The 15,589-nt window shown below is 40.5% G+C and overlaps 2 protein-coding genes and 1 long non-coding RNA gene across 3 annotated transcripts in view; 1 reads left to right on the plus strand and 2 right to left on the minus strand.

Moving 5' to 3' along the window:
- Positions 1-15,589, minus strand: part of LOC148103557 (uncharacterized) — a 134,992-nt gene that overhangs the window by 43,769 nt on the left and 75,634 nt on the right. The gene's annotated exons all lie outside the window — the stretch shown is intronic.
- LOC102799389 (butyrophilin-like protein 2) overlaps positions 1-15,589 on the plus strand; it is a 65,671-nt gene that overhangs the window by 30,611 nt on the left and 19,471 nt on the right. The window lies entirely within an intron of this gene.
- On the minus strand, positions 3,573-7,710 carry LOC148103558 (uncharacterized). The gene is made up of 3 exons (XM_087838804.1): positions 7,626-7,710; positions 4,203-4,559; positions 3,573-3,964 (listed from the first exon to the last, which is right to left on the minus strand). Exons 1-3 carry the CDS (start codon positions 7,708-7,710, stop codon positions 3,645-3,647), a joined length of 762 nt encoding a protein of 253 aa, XP_087694930.1. The 3' UTR covers positions 3,573-3,644.

Genomic DNA, 15,589 nt, shown 5'->3' on the forward strand with positions numbered 1-15,589 from the left:
TCATCATGTCTGGAATGCCGTTCAACCATTTCTTACAAACCCTTGAGACGTCATGATGTTTCATAATAAAAATGACTACATAATGTTTGCTAGTCACGGGTTGAAAGTCCTTGCTGGGCAGCTCGGTTTGTGTCTGTGCGTGTTTTTGTCTCTCCGTCGGCCTCTGTCTCCCTGGGTTTATGTTTTCATGGAGGTGCACACTTCCGGAAGCAAATGCCACAAGGCCTCAGAGCAGGAATAATATATTTATTGGTTTCAAACTAATAAAAGGTCGGTTCTGTATCCATGAATATCATTAATCAACATGGCCTCTCTCTGGGTTTTCCTCTTTCTGCGTTGCATATACTCTTGAGCATCACTCATCATTATTTTTAGCCTGACATGTGCTACAGGTATGCAGTGTTCATCATGTAAATGACACATTCACTTGATATCAACACCACATTATTGCAAACAACAGCAACAGCATTACACACACACACTGTAATGCATTGACTGCTTTCCTGCAGGGAGTTTCCCTTCTACACTGTTTCTTAGTTTACGTTAAAAAACAACTAGAACATGTGCAATTACTGCCCTTGTTGAGTTCATTCACTTCTCTATTGTCTCAACAAAGGAAAAGTTTCATTTAGTAAATGGTTAAGAAATGGAAATCCAGTCTTCATAATAACACAGCTGCCGTGCAAACAGACTCACATTCAAACTGCTGTCACTTTGTTTCTGAATGACATGAAAAAATGCTGCATTTGTGTTGGTGTTTGTGTTTTATTCTCAGTCATTACAAAACTACATTATTTGGCTGATAACACTTTAAACAAAGTTGGTGATAACAAGCAGCTGAACCAGCGCTGAGGTTTCAGCATGATGCTGGGTTTATTTAGACGCACTGCCAACCATTATTGTTCTCAGAAAAATGTCTAACTGCATAACAAATTAAACAATTAAACCATGCTAGGTATGGTTCCAGTGCGCAAATTTTCATGTATTTATTTATTTTAGGTTCAACATTGAAATCAGGTGAAACAGTATCAAAGGTTAAAATGCTTTAATAAGTCATAAATCATGGAGGAAACCTCAGAATAGGAGAAAACAAACAAGCCCATGAACAACTGCACTCTGATCCACTCATATGCTTCATAAGCAGGTGTGATGCAGCAGTGTCATGAAGGTTTATTTATTTACAATGTTTGAATGTTGAGTCATCTCTCACTGAATCACTGAATTTGTAGTATTATTAATTCATATTTGGGATACAGGAGTTATTATAAGTCTGAAAAAGGCTCTAAGAGAGAAAAATAAAGCTGTAATGTAGAGGCTAAGCCTGGGTTTGAAGTCAGCGAGGTGTTTGATGGGCTGACGCGATGTTATTGTTGTGAATGAAAGTTATTGTATGGGGAAAGTCCAGCCATACTCATCTTATGAGCTCAAGCATTTATTGCTTACCATGATTTCCATGTCACAGTTCATCATCCAATATAAAACAGCATAGCCGTCGCAAACAGGACCAACAACAGCCTGATTTAATGTTCCTGCCTTAAATACAATTATTTACAAAGAAAAAAAGAAGGAAAGTCACACATAAGGTGATAAAGAAAGGACGAAAATGGAGAAAGTAAGTTTCGTTTTACAAGAAATGGGGGAGGGTTGGGCTCCACCTACTCTGTAGCAGTTTGTCAGAACTGATTCACTTTTTTTTCAGTTCACAAAAGAAAAAATGAGTAAACAAGTGAGCTCATAACAAACGAAAAAGCTGGAAGTCCAAGGTCAGATTTAAACACTAGGAGACGTTTCTTATAAACAGGACTAACAGGTGATGTCATTGTGGTTGTTTACCTAGTTATCATTGAACTCTACTAACTGGAGCACTCATGTAGGTCACATCTAAACTTGATGAGGCAGATTTACTCACCCTGATGCTGTCAACGAACTTCAAAACTATATCTAGTCAGCCTGATGAGGAAACGGTACACATACGTCAATGAACATTCAAATAAGGCTGGTTGACTCACAGTCCTGATCCCACATTTAGTTTTTTAAACCATTTTATCAAGTTACTGAGTTCATGAGTTGCTGCTTGTAAAACAAATTACAGGTTCAAACTGACAACACAAACCATTGTTAAAACTGATCTCACCACTTTTTAACATCCACAGTTTGCCTTCAGGCAGTTAAATGTTCTTTGGATTCTTAAAGACTTGAATAATGAGCTTGTTTTAAAACAGAAAAAGAAGAAAACGATTACACTTGCATGTATGTCTGTTGTGTCTTAAAACTGCTTCCTCACACTGAACAGTGGGTCTAATGAACCTGAACACAAACCACAGCACAGGCTTGTTAGGAGTTGTGCAGGTTACATTTTAATTGTATTTTCTCTGTATCATGATTAAAGGTCAACATTCAGGTTTATTAGCAGCTTTTTAATGGACAGAATCATCCTGTGATGTAAAGTTCATGTAGGCTACACGTCTAACCTGCACGAGATCTCAAATATATTATTAATAAACAATTTATTCTCATCAGATAGTTATAATATGACAGTCTAAAAAAGTTCTATTCATTGTATTAACAAAATTTTTGTCCTTGTCATTGTTGAGCAAGTTTGACTAGTGTGATCACTGTTGTTGTTCCAGGTAGATAATTAAACCGTGTGGGCCCAGCTGTCACTTCTGTGTAGTGTGCACACTGAGTACGATCCTCTTTCTCTGTAGAAACGTAGACACTTAGCATGTGAGACATTAGTGTGATATCACTTCCCTTATAAAAGACCAGAAAAACATGAAAACACAGACAATTTGTTGGGGCTGAGCTGAAATAAAAATTTAGATCAAAAGATCTTTACTTTTTTTAAAGAACATGAACGATTTAAAAAGTTTCAACACCTGGACATTGTTAATAACACACATGACACACTGAGAATTAACTTTGACATCATTTATTTCCTCATTATTTGAGCATTTGTGATCAATTACAGAATATAAAACATTATGATCTTTTCTGATCTGCTTCTGGCAGCTGAGTCATGGTCTGTTTGTATTCTGCTCTTATAAATACTGAGAATTATGTGTAATAATGTATCAATACAATAAAGAAACAGAAACAAACGAATGAGAACATTTAATAACAATGAACGTCTAATTTTACTGACCACAGTGTTACCTCTGTGATGAAGAGGCACCTGTCAGACTAGTTGATCTGTTTTCTATAAAAACAATGAGATGACAGTAAATAGATTCATTTGTTGGACATTTTGTAATGAGGCAAATAAACAGGTTATAAAGCACGAGGTAGATTAAATAGTACTGCAGTAATCTGAAAGCTCAACTGTCAGATTTTAGTTGTGAAACATTTCATTACCTTATCATATAAATATACCTTAAGACCAGCTTTTGTTCAGTACAAAGAGGAGGTGGAAAATTGTTTCAGGTTTAAAAAAAAAGTCACACCAAAAGCTTCCATCCTCTGTGCCTCCTCCTGTCTGACCTGCAGGTGAGAAACAGGTGTGAGGTGTCAGCTGTCAGGTAGGTGATGAGTGAAGAACAGAACAGAATCCATTTGCTCTTCAAACTGCTGTCAGACATTATCTACTGCACTCTGATGTTTCTCTCTGGAAGCAGTCCTGCTGTTTCCTGAGGAGTCAGCAAGCGTCAGACATCAGGGATCCTTGTGGAGTGTCCGTGGCAGTTGTTTGCTTCCAGGTCATTTCTGTCATTGTCTTCAGCAGCAGGAGATTTAGAGTTTAGAAAACTCTCAGACATTTCGATCTGTGGTTCAGTGGGAGGATGGTGTGAGTCCTTATTACATTGTATATGTTTTCTATAGATCAAAAAAAGAACAACAGCAGCAGAAAAAACCACAGCAACAACTGAAAGACCAATGATGAGTCCAAAAGATCCATCCTCCTTCTCTTCATCCTTCTCTCCTCCAGCCTCCTTCCCTCCATCCTCTGTGTGTCCTCCTGTCTGACCTGCAGGTGAGAAACAGGTGTGAGGTGTCAGCTGTCAGGTAGGTGATGAGTGAAGAACAGAACAGAATCCATTTCCTCTTCAAACTGCTGTCAGACATTATCTACTGCACTCTGATCACATCACTCAGACCAGCTGCTTTCTACAAAGTCTCATCAACAACATCTTTAGAAACAAACATCAACAACCAGGAAGCAGCTTCACCTCTGATCGCACACACACTCAACTCTACTCACTCACCTGGAGGAACAACTCTCAGGTAGATGCTGCTGATGGGAGGAGTCTTCAGATGAGCTCTTTTCCTGCGGTTTGCTTTTCTCTGGGCAACACGACACTCGTATGTTCCAGTGTCATTACTCGTCACATCCTTCAGAATCAAAGACACGTCTCCATCCTTCATCTGTCTGTCCTGTAGATCCACCCGGTTCTTAAAAGATGGATGCTGGTTGTCTGGAAGAAAGTGACCGTCCCGGTACAAAAGGACATATTCTTCCTTCAGATCATCTCTGCTCCACTCCACCACTATGATGGGGATGTTGTTGTCTCGAGCTCGACACGGCAGAGTGACGTTCTGTCCAGCTGTGATGTTTTTCTGGTCTGAAAGAGAGAAAGTGACACAAAGCAGAGAGGTTAAAGGAATCAAAGTACAATCACTAACTTCTGGAGCTTTGAAATCACACTCATAGAAACAATTAGGTTCAAAACTAAAGTGACCACTTTGCTTTTTTTTTGGGTGAAACCCCCCCCCCCCCCCCCCCCCCACTTGTTCACATTTTTACTAAATAGTAGTTGGTAAGTAAACTAGAAGTAACTACAACACAAATATCACAAAATAAAAGTGTTGTAAACATAGCACAGTCAAACTCCTGCTTTAACAAATAAAGGATGGGCTGTTCGCTGTAGTTCCTAGCACCTCTCTGCTTTGCTGTCACCCTGGGAGATAACTACATCAGTCAGCTATGTGCAAGGTCTGCTGGGTAATGTAGTTCCAATAAGCTATAGGGCCTTTGCTACACAACAAACATAATAACTGTTCGATGGCACAAACCTTCTGCAGCCAAATACGGATAAGACTGAGGTAGTTGTCATTGGCCGCTGTGTATGTAGCGCACTCACAAACACACCTGGGCTCCTGATCTATAAAACCGGACCAATAATGTAAAATCCTCACAGTCATTTCTGATAACAACCTCGACTTAAGTAAGCATGAACAAATCTAGTAATCTGCTTTCATCTTCTCTAGATTAGATCACTGTAATGGCTGAGTGCATAGCAAAGTCATAGGCCCCATGTGAGGGGGAAGGTTTGAAGGTGTAGTGTCACGGCCAGGAGGATCACCTGAACGCTGATCAGCGGTTTCTATCTTTCTCTCTCTCCTCCTTTCTGTCACCGGGGCAGAACTCATTGTGGGTTCACGCCCTCGGCCCACGCCCTTGGAGAAAGGAAACACCTGAGCCTCATCAAGGTGATCAGTAGGGATGGGTATCTGGTGCCATGATGGCACCGGTTCTGACATAAACGGTAGTAACCAGACCAAAAAGCAGCGCACATTTCGGTGCTTTATTTTCCTGAGCTGTGATACACTTTAGATTCTAGCCAATCATTTTACGTTTCCGAGGATAGTAGGCGGGTCCAGGTACGTACGTTCTTTTAGAGCAGAGCTACAGATTAAAAACGCCCAAGGCGAAGCGGTCAAAAGTCCGTCTGTACTTCACAGCAAAAGATGCAAACTCAGCAGCTGCAACAAGTGCTTTAAGATGATACTGTCAAAGGAGGTAACACCTCAAATCTGATGAAACACCTGGCGACGGATAGCATTTTTTTTTGAGAAATGCACCGTATTTGATAGCTTGCTGCGAGACCTCACACCGAGCACATCTACTGCGGGTGTGGTGCCTGTTATTGGACCCGGAGTTAGCAACATGAACCCGAAGAGGAGAGTCCTGGCCCCTAGCCCTGCCAGTGTAGCAGAAATGATGAGGATGATGATGCAGCAGCAGCCGTTCTTCTCTGCGTGAGTAGCTTAATGTTGTTCGTGTGTAATTTACGTTGAGTAGGCTAACCACGTTATTACATTAATGCATGTAAGGTGAACTAGCAAACACCATCATAGTTACATGCTGCTGTCTTCTTGTTTGATGGCAGATACTCCCTTCACCCTGGCCAAAAAGGCTAAAATGACCAGAGAAAAAGTGGAAAACAGTTAAACATGAGAGGTTTTTGGACAAAGTTTGTGTTTTTTCCATTGTTTAAGCACTGCTTCCAGGCAAGAGTGATACCATATATGCCCCATAGCTGCAGAAAAGTCTAACATTGTTATCTTTTTACGAAAAAACAGCTGAACATGAGAGGTTTTTGGACAAAGTTTGTGTTTTCCATTCTTTAAGCACCGGTTTGAGCACCGTTTAAGCACCGGCACCGTTTCAAAAGTACTGGTTTGGCACCGGTATCGGATAAAACCTAAACGATACCCATCCCTAGTGATCAGCATATAAGCCAGAAGATGACTGCTGTTCTTCGCTGGATCGTTGTCTGCCACGTGTTAGTGAACGTCAAGCCACAGCAAGTTAAGTGGAGTGTTTCTTTGTGCTTTGTATTTATTTTGTCTCCCTGTCTACAGACTTCCTGGATTCTTACCCGTGTCATTCCTGAGTGGTGAGTGTTGGAGAGAGAGCCTGCTGTTCTGTGTGTGGATTGTTTGGATTGCGCGTGCCTTCCCCCTGGATTTCCCTGGAACCTCGTCCCCACCCTGTTGTACATAACACTTCCCCTGCACCGTCTATATATACACCTGGTGGACTTGTAAATAAAACTTTCTTGCGTGCATCTGATCCTGGAGTTCTGCGATTGAGACCTCCATGTCAAAACCGTAACATACTGTATAGGCTCATGTGATGTGTTGAGGAATTTTCTTTGCGAGTTTGGTCGAGGTATAAAAGGATCAGGGCGGATCAGGGAAAGAAACCTTCTCTTCCCTCAGCCTGATTTGTATAAATCCTTTCTCTGTCACCTCTCTTCGTTCGTCTCTCCTCCGACGCCTTTCACTATCTCGCTTAAATAAACACGGGGAGAACATGCAAACTCCACACAGAAAGACCCCGGCCTGATGGTGGAATTGAACTCAGGACCTTCTTGCTGTGCGGCAACAGTGCTAACCACCGTGGTGGCACGGTGTCAACATAATAATTTAATCAATTTAAATTAATCAATTTACCTAATTGACCTTTTTTCTACATGATGTTTTTCCATTATCACTGCTTAGATGTTTGCGTTTATGTGTGGTTGCTTCTCTGTTTTGTGAAATGTTTTGCTTTTGAACAACGATGTCGTTAATAATAATATCATTATTAATAATATCATTATTAATAATGATAATAATAATAATAATATCATTATTAATAATATCATTATTAATAATGATAATAATAATAATAATATCATTATTAATAATATCCTTATTATTAATAATGATATTATTAATAATATTGTTAACATCATCAACAACAGCAATCATGATAATAGTAATGATAATAATAATAAAAACTATTTATTTTAAAAAGGTAGCCCTAGAAGTATGTATACAGTTACGACCACATTTCATCATCACTGGTTAAACACGCAAAGTGCTCCATTTACATGAGCCTGAACATTTGCTCAGTTTACCGTTATGGACGGACGCCTGCAGTACTCCAACAAACAGCAGAGCCCAGAGCAGATCCATCATACTTTCTCTGCCTCGATAAACCATCAAAGATCTGTGTATCACGGAGAGTGATAATCCGTGTTGTCCGCAAAGCCAAAGTCTTCCTTAATGTGGACAACTCACAAACCACTGTTTACAAACTAAACGGGCCTCGTGTGATATATGTAGCTTTGATCAGGAGCAATTGGATTGGCCCATTGTTTTCACTTATAGGGACTCCCCATCTGTCGTGAGCAGTTAGGGACTGCCCACGTCAGACTCTATGCTGTCACACTCTTTGTCACATATGCCTAAACCGGTCGAGTTTCCTGTTGTTCCTCTGTGAGCAGCCACGGAGAAGAGGGAAGTTGAAGTGAAGTAACACAGAGCAGTGAAGAGAAACTGAGTCTTAGAAACAATGAAGCGTCCACTGCAGCTGCTGCCTCGGCTTTTCCTAAACATTGATCTATGAAGTTGTTGTTTTGTTATTTGCTGATTGTCTTTAGATGACACAGTAGGTCGGTAGCTACCTGTGACTGTCAGGTCAGCTAAACTCACAGCAGAGCTCAGTTGAAGGTTCAACGTTCAGGTTTACCAGCTTTAACCAGCCGTCCCTGTTTGCCTCACATGAGCTGAGAAGCTAACACTGTGATCTAAGCAGGTCAAAATAAAAGGAAAACAGTGACAATGAAAACAATTTAAACCTCACCATTAATCCATCGTCCGTGGAGGGACGCAGTTGTTCCACTGTCTCCTTTAGCTCCATTTAAAGGTCTTCAGTATATTTCAAATATATCTGATAACTTAAATATAATCTCCAAATCTAAAGGTATGAAAAAGCACTGAGGGTGCTTATTGAGCCACTGCGGAAAGTCCCCAATGCTCACTGTGTGTTATAGCTCAAATGTTGTGGAGGAGTGGTTCTCGCTGCCACACCCAGTCGTCCTGGAACGAAGCGTCTGAGCAGAGCACATAAAACAACAACCACAGGTGTAGGTCATGAGCTCAATATGACAGATTTGTTGAATTAAACAAGACAAAATTCCTACACTTATTCTGTGATATTAATGCTTAAATTAAATGCAGAGAAAAGGCTTGAACTTTGGATGAAGGTCAAAGGTCTGTTTAAAACCCTCACACTGCTCGTATAAACAGGACACGGTGGGTTTAAAAACACACGGTGTGGAGAGTAAGGAGAAACACACAAACATTTGTTCATAGTCCTGATACGTACACAGTCAACATATCTGTACTTGACTGGAATGCAGTTCAGCTGCTGGGTGAAGAGAATTATCACAGAGAGTGTTTCATTGAATAGACTGGTTAGAGTATCAGATCTCTATGTGTACGTCCTCCCTCTGTTTGTACAAACACATTCACATATTTTTGAATATAATCTGGAGTCTTCAGTCTTCATAATGACACAGCTGCCCTGCGAGCAGACTCACATTGAAACTGCTGTCACTTTGTTTCTGAATGACATGAAAAAATGCTGCAATCCACATAGGCATAAAATACAGTGTTTGTCTGATAAAAATTTAAACAAAGTTGAAGATAACAAACTGGTTGTTATCTTCAACTTTGTTTATTCATCAGATGAACACCACTGAAGTGTTCTTACCTTTAAATCTAACCTTTCTTCTTCCTCCTTCTCTCTAATATCAGTTTGATGTTTGGCAGCTGAAATGGAATTGGAACACAACATAAAGCTAATAAAATTAGATTTATAATTCCAAATAATGTTTCCAACAATGTTTTTAAGATGAAAAGATGTAGAAATGGACTACATCATGTTAGCTAGTAGACTCTATTTAGCATTGAAACCAGGTGAAACAGTAGCAACGGTTAAAATGCTGTAAAATGCAAGAACAGAAACGTCACAGCAACAATAAAACAACATATTTAATTAATAAAAGTAAGACTAAAAAAAGAAATCATGGAGGAAACTTCAGAATATGTACTGTGATCAACATTATATGCTTCATAGGCAGGTGATGCAGCAGTGTCATGAAGGTTTATTTATTAAACATGTTTGAATGTTCAGTCTCTTTTCTACAAAACTCAACAAAAAGGAATCTAAGCTAAATGTGGAATATGACGTCTCTCTCTCTCTCACTGCAAACCTGCTGCTGCAGTCCCAGAGACACAAACAAACCAACTGAGCTCAGCTCCAGGCACAAAGAGATAAACTGCGAAGGATTAACATTATTTGTTAAAGTATGTAAAGATTTAGAAACCAACAATAAAGACCTAAAAGATCTATGACTCGAGGTGTAAACAAAATAGATGAAAGCTGTAATGAGTATTTTTCACAGGCTGCCAGGAAACAGTTTAGTTTTTGCTTTTTCTACTTTAAACACAACCATGCATGTCAAATCTGTATGAGTGTGGACTGTTTGTGCTAATGTGGTTTGAAGTTGGATTTTTTTCTTTCACTGATCTGTTGTTAGTTCAAACCTGTGCACAGAAAAGGAAACACATAGTTGCTCTTTACCCTCTTGGGCTGTTGTGTAATCCCATTGACTGTGTGTAAGAAAGCAGACGCTCTCACTCTCTCCTCACTCTTTCTGACAGCAACAAATATGTGAAAGCTCTGACTCAAAAACACGAGCTTTGCTGCAGGATTTCTTTTTCATTAATACTTGTATAAAAGTGAATGATTGAATCTGCAGACTAACAGAGCAGGAAAAATAAATGTGTAAACTGAGTAGCTGAGGATCAGAAAGAAAATGTTTGTGCCTGAATGACTTGTCTGCACCTCCTTCAAGCTGGAAAGACTTTCTTCTTTCACAAGACTGCACAAAGCCAGAGTTGAAACCTTTCTCACAGTCCTTTCAGAGTTTACACAGACACAACAGTTACTCTACACTTTCTAAAGGTTTCTTTAATTTGATACTGTAAGCATGGCCAGGACTAACTGATTCATCTACAGGTTAGATGAATCAGTTAGTCAAATCAGTACCACATATCTCTGAGTAAAACGTCCACTGTGTATCCACTGAATTTAAAATGTGGATACACAGTTTGTCCTCTGTGTGTCAGAACTGTTTCATTTGCTTAATACTTCAGGATCCAAGATAAGTATAAGTGAAGGTTTTTAGTATACAGAGGATTTCAATAGTTCGTATGATTCATTAAGAAAAAATAAATAAAGGCTCTTGGGCAAGAGAAAGTAAAGCAGTAAGTTTCGTTTTACATGAAATGAGAGAGGGGGAGGGCTACAACTAAACTGTAGCAGCCTCAGAACTGATTCACTGTGTCTGCGAGTATAACAAAGCACTGCTCTTATAAACAGGACAGACAGACAATTGTGTGTTTGTCACATTTTGTAACATTTACGATGTTTATTCTGCTTTTTAATTGTATTTGATAAAGTTTGGAGTGTTTGAATGGGATATGTGGGAGAGTATGCAGTATAAGTACAACTGTAGCTGTATTTAGAAAAAGAAAAACTCTAAGACAGAAAAGGAGAAGTAAAGCAGTAAGTTTCGTTTTACAAGAAATAAGCGTGAGGGAGTGTTGGTCTACACTCTGCAGAAGTCTGTCAGACAGAAATGGCAGAACATTTTTTTCTGTTCACAGAAGACAAACATATATAACAGCTTATATTTGGTGGCCCTCTAGAGGTAAGAAGTCAGATTGCTCTTATAAATAGGACAGACATTTATGTCTGTGTTTGTAACATTTATGGCGTTTACAGACGTGGACATAATTGTTGGCACCCCTCGGTCAATGAAAGAAAACCTCACAATGGTCACAGAAATAACTTTAATCTGGCAAAAGTAATAATAAATAAAAATTCTATAAATGTTAACCAATGAAAGTCAGACATTGCTTTTCAACCATGCTTCAACTGAACTATTTAAAAAATAAATACATATTTTCCTTCAAAAAAAAAAGCCCCTCCGACAGCCAAACCCATCTGTTCTCTGATTGGATTGTTACATTTGTGATTGACATGACATTGACCAATCAGATTAAAGGAAGAAACATAGGGTCAAAATTCGTACTTGTAACTTGCACGTTTTTTTTTTTTTTTTTTGGCTAAGTCCACACACAAATCTTTTTTACACATACAAATCCTGATTTACAAGTACAAAATATTTATGACCACATTTTGAGCCCATACTCTGAACACCACATTCACAACACCCTGGATTTTGTTGAGAAGGTGAGAGATGTCATTATGGAGGCAGATGAAACCGTGGTCCGTGTTACATCTCTCTTCACTTGCATCCCACTCACGGAAGCATTGGAGGTACTTCGTAAAAGATTACAGGATGACACCAACCCCAGCAGCAGGACCTCTCTCAGCATCGACCAAGTGTGTTTGCTTTTGGAACTGTGTCTTCATTCCACCTACTTCACATACAAGGCTCAGTTCTACAGGCAGAAACATGGGTGTGCCATGGGCTCCCAGTTTCACCCATCGTGGCCAATTTGTACATGGAAGAAGTGGAAAAGAGGGCTTTGCTATCCTACCCTGGAACACCACCAAGCCATTGGTTCAGATATGTGGATGACACCTGGGTGAAAATCAAATCTCGGGACGAACCACATTTCACGGATCACATTAACTTGGTGGACCAACACATCAAATTCACCAGGGAGGATATGAAAAGTGGCAGGTTAGCCTTCTTAGACTGTGAGATTTCCATCAGTAATGGGGGACATCTAAAAGCTGACTTGTACTGTAAACCTACACATACGGATCAGTATTTAAGGTTTGACTCTCATCATCCACTGGAGCACAAACTGGGCGTCATCAGGACGCTACAACACAGAGCGAAATCCATCCCCACTGACACAGCGGCCAGGGAAGCAGAAGAACATCAAGAAGACCCTGAGTAAATGTGGTTATCCCAGCTGGACTTTTGTCAAAGCTGGAAAGGCACCTAAAGAAAGCTCCAGCTGATCCAGGAGAGAAGGACGACCGCTGCCTAAACGAAAACCTGTAGTGATCCCGTATGTGTCAGGAGTATCGGAGCAGTTGAGATGCATTTTTTCTAAACACCAGGTCTCTGTGGCTTTTAAACCCCAAAACACGCTTCGCCAAAAATTGGTCCACCCCAAGGATTGGGTCCCCCGACACAAACAGAGTAACATAGTGTACGCTGTTAAGTGCCAGGAGGATTGCCAGGATTTATACATCGGGGAAACCAAACAACCTCTGGCGAAGCGGATGGCACAACACAGAAGAGCGACCTCGTCAGGCCAGGACTCTGCCGTCTATTTACACCTACAGGCCAGTGGACACTCTTTCAAGGATGAGGATGTACACATCCTGGACAGGGAAGAACGCTGGTTTGAGCGCGGACTCGAGGAGGCTATTTACGTGAAAAGGGAAAGACCATCTCTGAATCGAGGAGGGGGCCTAAGGGTACATCTTTCGCCATCTTACAATGCTGTGATTGCAGCCATTCCCCAACTCTCTGTGAATGGTACTCATGGCCATTGATCAGTGGGTGTTGATCAATGGTCATGAGATTTTGCATCATTATGATTAAGGAACTGACCTCCCAGCCCATTGTTCCTTCACTGGGCTGGTTTCAGTCATTATGCAAATGTACTGTTTATAAGATTTGGGGAAACCTGCAGTCAGCTGAGACTGAAGAAGTCACTTGGATGAGTGATGAAACGTTTCTCCCACAAAACGCTACGTCCAGATGAACAGAATCAACTTTTGGAGATGCTAACTAAAATGCTCATTCATAACGAAGAAAGCTTTGTAACTATCCCCATAGGAAGGTGAGTCTTGGAGGGGAATAGAGGTCCGGGTGAGGCTTAGTCAGTTCGCATACACTCACTGTGAAGTGTTGGGCAGGGAGGCAGGCAGGCGTATAGCGCCAAGAACAGAAAACAAACCAGCGATAGGAAATTGTTATGGTTACTGACAACAAGATCCAACCCTCAGAGAAGCTGCAGTGGAGACTAGACAGGATCAGCTTGAAAAGAAAGAAAAAAAACACTGAAAGACGATTTACTGAGCTATGACTCTCACTAACGTGGGTTAGCTGACATTCCGGCGAGCAACGTTTGAGAACGCTGGTCTTAAGAGTCGGCCAGCTGATTGCACACAGGTGGTGTGGTGACTCTGCCCAGTGATGGGTAGACTGGGTAGATGGGTTTACTGCTACCTGTGCTTATGTTGTTTGTTGCTGCAGTTTTCCTACTGTGCTCTTTTCATTTTGCTTGTTTGTTTTTCAGCAGTTGGCGAAGCAGATTTTTAGTGATTTTCTCTCTCTCCCCTCTTGTTCTTTCTCTCTCCTTCTGTTTACTTTACTCCCAACTTCTCTTTTCTTATTTCTCTTTCCTGTCCCCGAGTCCTGTCCGTTCTGATTGTATTAACTTGAAATAAGAATAAACAATAAAGCTTGAATAAACTATGACAATCAAGTGGACCAGTATAGCAAAAGGTCCACTTGTGGAAAAAATGAGAAGAAAAAATAATTAAATGTCAATGTAATTTATTAAAACTGGAAATAAATACTCTATTGCATGTTTTCAATAAAATAAATAGACATTTAATTGTTTATCTATTTATTTATTAATTCCAGTTTCAGTTAATTATTATCATATTTTATTCATTCATTTTTGAACTCCTGGACTCTTTTTCTACCTTTTAAAAAAACTTTTTTCTTACTTGAGCAAAGAAGTTGAATCTGTACTTCAGCTTTTACTTGAGTGTTTTTACTACTGGACTACAGATTGTCTGTACTTTTGCCACCTCCGTTAGTATCTGTATTATTTGTGGTGGTTTTCAGAAACCAGAAAGTTGCTGTGAAGCTAATGTGGACTCACGTCATGCTACAAGAAACAGCCCCTCTCCTCCTCAGAAAAAACACAGATAAATCACTTATTTACAGACCAATGGCTGATCAGTGATCTTTGGTGACGCTCTCAGCTGAGATGCAGAAACGAAACTTAACGTTCCCTCGTGGTGCCTTCAAAGACCCCTCCTGAGGTCATGTAAAACAGAAAGCCCAGCATTCTCGTCGGTACGCTTTCCTCGGCTGTATCCCAATTCAGGGTCTGCAGCCTTAAAGTACGCAGCCTCAACGATCCTCAAGGGCCGCGTACTTAAAGACCGCTAAGGCCGGAAGTGAGAGGCTTGTGAAATGGGACGGTCTAGCCTCCGTTGCCCTGCCTAGGTTGCCTAGCAACCATGATACTAACAGCTGGAAACGTTTCATACAGCTTTGTTTGACAGAAATGAAGGAGAAAATCTTTTGTTCATTTGTTTGTTTGTTTCTACATGAGCTTTGATCATTCTCTGATTAAGCTCAGCTATTGAACAGCGTATACTTTAAAGTAAAGGCTTTAAAACCAAGTTAGTACAAACGTCACTAATGTCACATAACTTTGCCGACATGTGGCCAACAGGAATGTTTTAATGTTCTTCGTTATTAAACATTTGCACATAAATAAGTGACATCATATTCAGTACTTACTTAAAGTTTACTCTTCGGGCGCCCCTCATCTGCCGTTTTTTTTTTCGGCAAAATTATCCACACCCACCCCCGCGCTATGCATTCTGGGATATGTTGGGCCACGAAGTCTACACCGCCACGTCCTTAAAATTCAGGGAAATGAAGGACGCATTTGAGGGTCGCATTTTGAGCAGCCTTTAGATTGGGACAGCCTTCGTCGCGTCGCTGTGACGTAATCGGCCTTAAAATGCGGCCTTTAAGGCTGCAGACCCTGAATTGGGATACAGCCAATGTTTCTACTTTTGCTTCCCCTTGGTCTCCTCAGCTGTGATTACTCCCTGCTGTGTCTCATTCCCTCGTTTGCCCTCAGTGTATTTTAGCCCTGTGTTTCTTTCTGTACTCTCATGTGTTTCCCTGAGTGCCTTTCTGTGTGTCTAGTTTATATTATTTCCCAGAGTAGTTTGTATTGTTTTACCAGCCAGCAAATAAAGCTGTGTTGTCTTCGCCTCCATGAG

This window comes from Neolamprologus brichardi, chromosome 3 (genome assembly GCF_056152115.1).
Source record: "Neolamprologus brichardi isolate AB-2024 chromosome 3, ASM5615211v1, whole genome shotgun sequence".
Lineage (NCBI taxonomy): Eukaryota > Metazoa > Chordata > Actinopteri > Cichliformes > Cichlidae > Neolamprologus > Neolamprologus brichardi.